General features: G+C 46.8%; 1 protein-coding gene across 1 annotated transcript in view; it reads right to left on the bottom strand.

The window, feature by feature from the left end:
- The window catches only part of ITPR2 (inositol 1,4,5-trisphosphate receptor type 2), a 482,328-nt gene that overhangs the window by 3,241 nt on the left and 467,953 nt on the right, over positions 1-11,134 (bottom strand). The window contains exon 56 of the mRNA XM_044915443.1: positions 219-380. Coding sequence (XP_044771378.1) covers positions 219-380 — 162 coding nt within the window. The remainder of the gene's footprint in view (positions 1-218; positions 381-11,134) is intronic.

Genomic DNA, 11,134 nt, shown 5'->3' with positions numbered 1-11,134 from the left:
CCACACCCCCCGTTCCATACATGGAGAAGACTCACACAGGTGGGAATGGGATAAGGAGAAGCCTCGAGCTGCCGAGATGTGGCTCTCACAGCAGAGCATGGGGGTTCCTTATTGGGATTTACAGCTCTCTGTGATTAACAGTCCTGCTCCCAGGAGCCTCAGGTCTCCCCTGATTCCACCCCACCCAGCTGCAGCTCCAGCCCCACAAGCACACTGACCTGCTCCTTGAGCTCTGCCAGTTGTGTCGACAGCTGTTTGACCAGGCTCATGGTGGATTCCAACTTCTCCTGCAGGTTCCGAATCTCATTCTGCTCACTGTCTCCTTCACTGCTAACGAGGGACATGGCTCGCATCCGAGGAAACCAGTCTAAATTCTTCTCCTAGAAGCAAATACATGTTCAAGAGCAAGGGAGTAAGTACTGGAAGGGAGCCTGGAGTTCTGCAAAGAAGGGTTATAGGTGTTCATTAGTATTAACATTTAAATCAAAGTTTCTTAGTACTCAAAGCAAAAGGGACTCTTTCTGGCCAGGCCTGGGGATGGTCTGCGGATGGGAACGAAGTGCAGGTTAGGCTTTGGTTTTCGTGAGCTGGGGGAAGATTCTAAATGTTGGAACAAACTTCCTATGGGCTCCCAGGGAGGTCCTGGGGAAAGCATTTAGCACAGCACCCTGGACCCAGAGGGCATTCAGTGAATCCTGATGAATGATGAGGTAGGGTCTGGAGGCTGCGGAGAACAGATCCAAGTAGGTGTGGGTACAGGAGAGGCATGAGCTGTTTCTCCCTCGCTCCAGAAAAGAAAGGGGTGGCAGAATAGGAGGGTGGTAAAAGAAATGTTTCAGTTCCAGCCACCCATGCTAAACTAGTTTACCGCCCACTTCCCCAAGACAGGCTTTGAGCTCTGCTCAGGCAAGAGGAAGTGGGAGGGCATGGCCCTAGGTTACTCTGTCTGCTCCTTTTGGAAACATTTTATTACAGTGAGGATGAGGTTTCGGAGTTAGACTTCCCCAGGGGGCAATAGCTGGTACCACTTCTGTTTTTCTAGGCAGACTGGGTGTAGGGGTTTGTGTATGTGTGTAGCCCTCCACTGTTGTAGAAACAAGGAGTTTACCCGATGCCTGGCTCTCTCGAAAACTCTGATTGCTTAACATCATAGAATCACCGTGCATTACTTAGAGTACACTTTTCAATCCTCAAAAGAGCTTGCAAGGTAAATCATATTGTCCCCATTTTACAGATGAGACAACGAGCCGCCCCAACAGTTTAAACACCCATTTGACAAGTGAGGGAATGGCAGAGATAGGATGTAAAGCCAGATGAGCCTTTCCACCACTGACTGGGTATGTCAGTTTGCATCGCTACTTACCTCCCTATTTCTCTAGGTCACCTTTTCCCAACATCCTTAGCAGTGATCTCCCCGCTTAAGATTCCTCCCACTTCAGAAAAGCCCACTGCAGGGGCTGCCATGACTTCTGCCCGGTCAATCACTAGAATGAAGGTCCACAGAGTACTTTCCTCCCCTGAGGTTCAGTGGGAAGGTCCGACCTGTCTCTGTCCTTCTGTCTCAATCTCGTCTAGCCATGCGGCTGTTGCTGGTGTTCTGCAGTTATTGTCACTGCTCAGAAAACAACAAGTTCTTTATGGTTCCCTATCCCCAATGCAATGAAAAGGGCAGATAAAGAATTAAAGAGAAAACACATTAAAGAATTTGAAACTGCATTTAAACAGCTGTAGCTAATTAGCATTTCAAAGGAGGATGGTAACTTAGTTTGAAGCGCAGAGTGACAGCCAAATTCATTCATTCGATCACTCCTTCAGCATCTTTTGCCTGGTATTTAGAAAATCAAATAAGATATCTGCTCCAAGGGGCTTGTGGCTTAGGACAGCCTTCCACGAAAAGTGGACTGTGCACTGTGTATATCAAAATCCTCAGGGGTTGCTTGTTAAAAGTGCAGATTTCAATCCCACTACCTCTTTCCAAATCAGAACCTCTTTGGGAATGTGCATGATGCCTACCTGCACTCCAGCTTAAGAACTCTGGTCTATGCAGACAAAGAAGATACATGATAACCGCTGGAGTAATGGCAGGGTAGGGAGATGGGACTGAAGGGGAAAGATCTGGAATAGCTGTTGTGGTGAGTGGGAGGAGGAAGCTAAATAAGGACCCATTAAATGCTTCTAGGGCTGGATGGGTGGCCCAGCAAACTGGGAAACCATGCCTTATCATGACACCTGCAAAAACCATGGTTTTCCAACAGCCCGGTTGATGCGCAGGTGAGGCAGAGAGCCGGACTGATGCAGGATGATGTGTCCTGTATCAGAAAGACACGGTGTTGGGAAGCTAGGACTGTCAGCGAAGTGCTGGCTGGAGTGAGGAACCTGGTAGGCAGGATGGAGAACAACAGACCTGGGCTCCCTGCTCTATAAGCACTTAATCCTTTCAACAGCCCACTGGTTCTCTTATCTGCTTAGTATCTATATTCTTTACAGTATTATCTATGGTCGGAGCTTTATAAATGAAGAAACTGAGGCTAGCACATGGTTTAGCTGGGACCCCAACCCAGACCTATCTGCATCGAGGTCTCTTGCAAGGCAAGATGGAAGACTGTGGACAGAAAGTGCAATGATAAAATCGAAGATTCTGAGGGTAGGACAACTTCAGGAAATGAAGTTTTTAGGGTGAGAGTGCCTTCAATCTGCTAAAATATCAGGGAATTGAGGGAGTTAGTATTTAGTGGGTATAGAGTTTCCGTTGGGGAAGATGCAAATTCTCTGGAGAGGGTTGTAGCAATGGTAACATGACTATATGTAATTCCGTAAAACTGTACACTTCAAATGGCAAATTTTATGTTATGTGTATTTTACTACAATTAAAAAAAAAATCACTGGATTTGCAGGGGCTGATCTTTTGGATGAATTGTGCACCAAGTCCCTGAGGTCATCCTGAAGGCAGTCAGTGGCTGGGGTGGATGAGGAGGCTGTGGGTGATGAATGTACAGGAGTGAGCGGGAGGTAGCAGAAGGCAGTGATGGGAAAGGGTTGAAAAAGGCATTTTCATGTGCGAGTGAAGATGCAATGATTCCTTAGTGAAGGGCAGCCCAGTCAGCAGGGCCCTCAGTGCGGAAGGGTTGGGGAAATAGGCAGCTGTCAGCAAGTGGGCTAAACGAGGGACTATCTTGGGAGCGCCAGGAAGGCAGCATTCTGGGACAGGAGAGGTGGCTTGTACCAGGATAGGGATTCTAGGGAGCCAGAAGGGTTGGAGAGCCTCAGACAGCTGGGCCTGGAGTGAGAAGGTGCTAATGGACATGGTGATACCCAGGGTCAGGATGGTAGAAACATCAACTTTCAGAAAGTCTCTGTAAGAAACAGAAGGAAACCATTGCTCTGATGCTTAGCCAAGATGCATCACTACTTCAAAGAGAACATGGCTGAGACTCTGTGAAACCACCTTTGAAGGGATCCTATTGTAGGTGTCCCAGGGTCAGGACTCTCCCTACACACTCATTCTCCACTTGTCCCTGTGTTCATCCATTCATTTACTCATTCTCGCTGTGTTTACCACGTCAGTGCTAGGCACTGGGAAAACAACATCGAGCAAAACAGCACAGTTCAGTCTAGGTGGGGAGTAAAGACTTCTGCCAAAGGCTGGTGAAAGCAAGGACAAGCTCGTGCTTGCGGGCCCTACGGTCCTTTCTCGTGGTCCCCAAAAGCTGTTCTCGTTTTTTCCTCACCTTTCTTCCTTTTGCTGCTTGTATCTTTTTCTGTTTCTGCCTGTTTGCTTGTGTCAATCTCTTCTCTCCCACGTTTGTGCTTTTGTTTTATTCTGGCCTTCCTCTCTACATCAACGGACCATAATCAGAAACCTATATACCGTGTGTAATTAACACTTCTTTTCAGTATTGAATGCTCTGTAGATCCTTTCCTTAATTTTTAAGGAACTGGACAGAAATGTTTTACATCTTTCACTAAAATGGAAAAAAATAACCAGCCTAAATTGTTCTCTGTCCTCTTTTTTACAAATAAATCCAGTCTTTTATTTTTTTATTTATTTATTTTTTTTTATTCATGAGAGACAGAGCGAGAGAGAAAGGCAGAGGGAGAAACAGGCTCCCAAGGAGCAGGGAGCCCGATGCGGGACTCGATCCCAGGACCCTGAGATCATGACCTGAGCCGAAGGCAGACGCTTAACCATCTGAGCCACCCAGGCGCCCTAAATCCAGTCTTTTAAAAATAATGTTCACAACTGATGTTTCTTCAAATGAGTGCAGGAAGTATGTTTTTTTTTCACCAAAATTAACTCAAATACAATAGTATTCTCAAAATAAATGCTGCATTTGCTTTTTCATCAAAAGTGGCCCCCATTATAAATGCTCCAAGGTTCCTCTTTCTGCTCTCATGGCACAATGAGTGGCTTCCATGGAAGGCTCAGACTGAGCAGGGTGAGACCCTGGATTTTTGTCTAAGCCAGAAATGCAAGAGAGACATACAGAACAGGACACCACTTCCTTACCCTGTTGGCTTGTAATGTGCCTGCCATCTAACAAAGCAGCTTGATTTGATCCGTTATTTCTCAGTTACTCATATAGGCTATGTACATCTTGTGATCATGCACATGACTGGTAGATTCCCATGTTGACTTCTGTTAGTCAATATGAAATCATTTCCTTCTTCCACCAGGAATGAAAATATTTGACCACAGGGTAGCATAAAGTCGGAGAAGTTGCAGATTAACTGTTAGGCTCTGAGGTGACAGCCTAAGAACCTAGTAACTTGGTGAATGGAAATTCAGAGCTTCTCGAGGGTTCTAAAATGCAAAGCTCAGAGATAAACCAGTCACATCTCTGCGAAAGGACTCACAGAGCATGCTGACCATCACCCTCTAACTATCCCTAGATTCTAAAAATAACGTACCTTTCTAGATGACCAGAAAGGAAAAAAATTTTTCAAATAGTACGTTCAACAGTCAGATCAACATGATCTATTTACTTTTGTAGTTATTCAATAAAATGATTAGGGTGTCAGGTGTCCCTTAAGGTTAGCTGTGCTGTTTTCATGTTTAGTTCTTCAGCGTGATACCCCATTTGTGCCAAAGAGACAATGTGGTCTGATGGAAAGATCACGGACCTAAGAGTCAGAACACCTGGGTTCTGGTTTTAGCACAGCTGAAAACTAGCTATGTGATATAAGGGGAGGGGGGAGCCTGGCTCTCTGAGTCCCAGTTTCCTCATCTGTAGGACCAGAAAGTGACCCCAGGTGGTCTCTGTGTCTCCTCCAGTTCATCCTTCTGTGAGCCACGAATTCGAGGCAAGCTTCACAAATCAAATTGCTGAGACAAGTCTTGGGCTTGCCAAGTGAGTAAACAGAAACATAGCATTAAGGCTAGAAGCGACCTTGAAACCACATAAGCCAAGCTCAGCACGGTACAAATGCCCAGCCTGAAACCTAGAAAGTTTAGGTTTCCTGGAGGTCTTAAGTACAGTGGCAGATGTCCCTGCACTTGATTTCCACTTCTGGACAAATTCCTCCACATTACATAGTGGAACAGTTTTTATGGAATCTATCCCCATTGATGCTTCACGGGCCATGGGCTCAAGAACATGTAGGATTGTAATGATTTCTCTCCACGTCAGAGTGAGATTAAGAAGTAATGGGATGTATTTCCCTGATGACTAGTGATTTTGAACATTTTCTCATGTGTCTGTTGGCCATTTGTATGTCTTCTTTGGAGGAGTGTCTGTTCATGTCTTCTGCCCATTTCTTGACTGGATTATTTGTTTTTTGGGTGTTGAGTTTGAGAAGTTCTTTATAGATCTAGGATACCGGCCCTTTATCTGAACACTACATCAAAAACTAATGATGTACTATATGTTGGCTAACTGAACATAATAAAAAAAAAGAAGAAGTAATGGGATGGATTTCAGTGAACCAAGCTTTGGTGAAGTTGCCTTGTGTTTTTTTAGCTCTACTAGGTACCCATTAAAAGTTGCCTGCTTGTAAGCTAAAGAGGAAGCAAGGACTGTATTCTCCATCATAGTAATTGATCCCACTTTTTGGCTGCCTAGCAAGTGTCAGGCACTTTAGTCATGCTCTGGCAAACACCCACAACAATTCCACAAGGTAGAGACTGCTATCATCCCTGTTTTATAGATGAGAACACTGAGGCAGGAAAAGGATTAGTTTCTTGCCCAAGGCCACACAGATGTTCCATAAGTGGCTGGGCCAGCCCTTGGCCTCCACCCTGTGCAACTGGAAGTCTTGTGCTCCTTTCACTGCTTTGGACTAATTCACGTCTAATGGAGGGGTCATTGCTTAGCTTCTGAACTTGCCAAGGAAAACAGACCACAGTGAGAATATAACTTGAGCCCCCTTGGTTACTTCTGGGGTATGCTAGAGGTTTACTTATTGAAAATATGAAACACAAAGCCTCTAGGCAGTCTATCAGATCCATATGCAGATACTGATGAAAATGCATCGACACTTGACATTCACGGCAATTTTGCAGAGTGCTCTAAAGTATTGCTAATGAGGGGTAACACACTGAACATACCATGTATTGTATTGTCACGGAATGTCAATAAACCATTTAATATAGACCTTCACCTCTGTTTCCACTCTCCCTGACTCTGCTTAGAATGTGCTGTCACAAGACCATTTTTGCTAAGGTCTTGGTTACCATCTCTCTTCTAAGTCTTCTGTTTACTACATTTTCCAATCTGAAATCATTTGCAAAGTCTCCTAGGCTGACAAGTATAACCATTTCCCCAAAGCCTCAGTATGACCCGCTGCATTCCTCTCTTTGCCTTCTGGTTTGAAGATGTCAGCAGAAATGGCTCTCCAAAGGAACATTGGCAATGCAAATACTACCTACTTACTGGAAGGTCCCTGAGGGGAAACACCATCGCTCCTTTCCGGGAACTTCGGACCTACAAAAATAACCTGGGACAAGGATTCTTTGTGAAGTGAAAGTAATCATTTTGGCAAGGGGGAAGACTTCATGTACCCCAATCCAGCCTCTGCTCAATGGAGTAGAGGCATGGGTAGGGGCTGCTCACCCTCTCACCAACATGGTGACCTTGACAGCAGGTCAAAAACTTAAGGGACACCCACAAAACTGGCATCTGGGTTTCTAGCCTTGTTCCCAGCCTTAAACATCGCACCTGCCTATGACAAGTATTGCCTAATGTGGGCAACAAAAAGGCTGGTTCTCATGGGGGTTCAGATGCAGACCCTGGGTTCATGAGGAAGGAAGGATGAGCTGGAAAATACACAACTTGTCTGACAAACTTTAGGGACTGGAGGGGACAGAAAGGATCTAGCCATGTCCTTTGAAATTAAAACACTATTCCTGGATTGACAAATAAAAGAAAAACTTGGCAATTCATTCTATGTGTTAAAAAAAATGACATGAAGGGGTGCCTGGGTGGCTCAGTCATTGGGCATCTGCCCTCAGCTCAGCCCCACATCGGGCTCCCTGCTCAGCGGGAAGCCTGCTTCTCCCTCTCCCACTCCCCCCGCTTGTGTTCCCTCTCTCGCTGTGTTTCTCTCTGTCAAAAAATAAAATCTTTAAAAAAAAAAAGATGACATGTTACGGAACTGGAAGATTCCTTTGCCAGTCCTTATTAACTGTATCTTCCTTCCTTCCTTCTGTATCTCCCTGTTTATTCTGTACCCTTATCTCCCTGTATCTTTCTTCTGTAACCGGTGGGTTCCCGCAAATGTAGTAGAGTACAAAATTTGTATTGTTTGAACAAATGTAAATGTGGTAGCTATCCAAAGCAAATCTGTATCGAATGATTTTGTAGAGCAACAAAACCCCTTTATAGTGGCATTGTCAGACCTTGAAATATTTTAAAAATCTAAATGCTCAGATATCAAGTCTGCATAACGTATGTGAAAGCAGTTTGAACATTACAAAGCACTACACAAACACAAAGTATCCTTGGACAGCTGAGGCGGGATGTAGAGAAGGTGGGGCCCCTACCTTTTAGCTGTGGAGGGCACCTAACCGAATGCTCAGTGAGCAGTGACCACTGGTGTGATGACCACGCTCTGCTCCTGCCTGGCCCCGTCCATGGCATCACCTCCAGCGTGTGGATGGGAAGGGGGCTGCTGGCCTGGGAGGCTGTCAGGAAGTAGTCATTGCTCCAGAAGGCAGAGAGAGAGAAAGAGGTCCCGTGAAGGAGGAGTGTACTGTTATGAAACCAACGTAACAGAGCTCTTTATCCCAGCAGGGCTGCAGGTTGGGAATCAAAAGGCGACAGCTGGGAGGGACTGGAAGCTGGTCCAATTCTACAACCCCCTGTTTCCTCTACAGCGGAGCCGAGGCGGGAGCGGGCATGACCTGTGGCCAGTGCGGGGCGAGCAGAGGGCCAGGGATGCTCGCCACCACCTCGCAGCCTCGCAGGCTCGAGTGTCAGCAGAGGTGGAAACACGAAGGCCCCTCTCTCTGTGGCTTCCTCTCCTTAGCGAGCCAGAGGGAAGCAAGTGAGTGTGGGGGTCAGGCGAAAAGGGGGTCAAAGCAGTTCAACAAACTTATAAAAGTGTCTTAGGAAGAGCGTTAGGCTCTGGAGTTCTGAAGACTCACAGGTCAAGATTCCTGTCCTCCGACATTTCCAGACTGGTTGGGGAGCTAGGAAGTGGTAAAGGTGGCTGGAAACGAGGGCTGTGGCTTCCTGCAATGGGCAGAGGCGCTGCATGCACGAGGCCTACCAGAAAGTCATTCCCCGAGGGTGGGATGCATGCCAGATGGTGGCTATTTTGGAGGCTGAGAGAACTGGGCTCTCCAAAGCCTGCCTATGCCAAGGAAAATGCAGCAGTGTTGGAGAGCAGGGCTCGCCGGAGTGACCCAAGAAAGAGGTGCTGGTACAGGTGTGATGAGGATCCTTCAGGTTAGCTCTGTGCCCCCGGGGGCTAGTGGCGGGTTCCACCACGGACAGCGGGCTGGACTGTAAGCAGAGACTATGGCCCCTGAAAACCCACCTTGCTTCCCATCCCTGTTCCTTGTCCTGCCCTCCTTCCCAGCCTCCACGATGAGAGGGAAGTCATGGCTGTACCCAAAAGCAAAACTGCGTGTGGATTCTCTTTTGGTCCCAGTCTTCTCATCCCAGCTAACATCGGGTGTCTACAAAACGCATCAGCTACATCTGCCAATGGTCGAGTTCTGATCTGTCTCCAGCTGACCAGGCACCCAGGGACAGAGCCACTGTGAGAAAGGGAGTGGTCCTTGGCTGGGAGGGCAAGAGGGCCTGGGCCCAAGAGTAGCTTAGGGCTGCTAGGAGCTGTGGTCCTGCTGCCAATAACTAACAGGATTGCTAGTCAATAACCAGGAACACTAAGGGGCACAAGGCTCTGGCTGGGGGGGGTGCCTATGTAGTGGGGCAGTTGGAGGGCTATGAGGGATGAAGCATGGAGCCAACCTGGAGCAGCAACCAGAGAGTGGGGAGTGGAGCCCAGCACTGTGAGCTGCTTTGAGCCCTCAGCCAGCTCATTCTGAGATACATGGCAGTACTAGACCCAGGGACTGGAACCCAGTCATGGGTCTTGATGATGCAGTGAGCAGGGGGCTTGTCTGCCAAGCGGCTGTGAGTGAGCAAGGAACCAAAGGACCTGCCCCAGCGTTTCCCTAGATCCCTATTGCTGGTTTTCCTACATAAGTGTTAAGTGGGAAACACTCTGACCACACGCACACGTGCACGCGCACACAGAGTGAGTAAAACTTGCGCATCAGAGGAGGCTGTTGGGGATGCCAGATGGTTCCAAGGTGCTACCCACAGACTGCAGTGGGCACAGTGCTAAGCTGAAGGGCCAATCATTTCCCTTCCTGTTTGTGTTTTTCTTTTCTTGTCAATTCATAACTCCACTTAATCTGTATCTTTATCCTTGAGGCTTTAACTCATTTTTAAACTTTTATTCATTTCCATATTTTATCTCTTAAGTTTCTCTTGGCCTCTTTATCAAAGAATATAAATATTTCAGGGCACTTAGGTGGCTCTGTCGGTCAAGCCTCTGACTCTTGGTTTCGGCTCAGGTTCATGAGATCGAGCCCCACAGTGGGCTCGGTGCTCAGTGGGGAGTCTGCTTCTCTCTCTCTCCCTCTCCTTCTGCCCCTTCCCCCACTCGAGCTCTCTCGCTCTCAAATAAATAAATAAATCTTTAAAAAAAAAGAATATATATATTTTTTCCTGCAAATAATTTGAAATATGGGCATTTGCAAGTCTCCTTGGGATAGAAAAAAATGAGATCTTTTCATTGTGAGACTGGGGCAAAGTATCCTGAATGGAGTACTGAATACTGGAGTGGGCATTTGTCCAACTTTTGGTCACTCAGCATGTGATGTCCTTCCTGTGTTTGCAGGCACCACCACTCTGGGGTCGTGGTGGGAGGCTGGGTCCAGCATCTGGCTACAGAAGCTGAGAAGGAAGGCTGATAGGCTGTCTGTCCTCCCTGGGGGCAGTAGAGCTGGTCACGTGACCTAAGACTGGCCCATCAGTTGCTCCTGCCTGAGATTCGGATGAGGAATGAGTGATGCCAAGAAGCAATATAGGCTTCCTTTTGCTCACAGTGGTGGCAGCAGTGATGTCTGGCTGTGGTGAAGCCCTCCCCCCTCCCCTGCCCTGGCCAGCTCCCTCACTGGGATTCTGCCCATATTGAGCCCTGTGGTCACCTTCCTCTTACTTCTGTATATCCTTCCACACATCCCTTTTCTCCCTAAGGTAACCACAGCCAGTTGCTATTGTTTACAATGTAGAACCCTGGCTGGTACAAGTGTCGAGAAATTAATAGGGCCAAGTGATATTTAACACTGGCCAATTTTGTCCAGGATAAAGATGATAAAACTTCACTACCTGGCTGGTAATTGATCTTCATTTTTCATTATTTTCAAGTCCTTGGATCCAACCATGCCTGACGCTTCAGTTATTTTATATTTTTATTTATCCTACACCCCCACCCCTTGTCCCTGGCAACCACCAACTTGTGTTCTGTATCTATAAGCTTGTTTGTTGGTTGGTTGGTTTCATACATAAGAAAGATCACGCTGTATTTGTCTCTCTCTGACTTATTTCACTTAGCATAATGCCCTTGAGTTCCATCCATGTTGTTACAAATGGTTTCACACTTTTTTATGGCTGAATAAAAT

The sequence above is a fragment of the Neomonachus schauinslandi genome, chromosome 5, assembly GCF_002201575.2.
Source record: "Neomonachus schauinslandi chromosome 5, ASM220157v2, whole genome shotgun sequence".
Taxonomy (NCBI): Eukaryota; Metazoa; Chordata; class Mammalia; order Carnivora; family Phocidae; genus Neomonachus; species Neomonachus schauinslandi.
The sequence above is the reverse complement of the archived record's forward strand: the minus strand, read 5'-3'. Positions and strand labels throughout refer to the sequence as shown.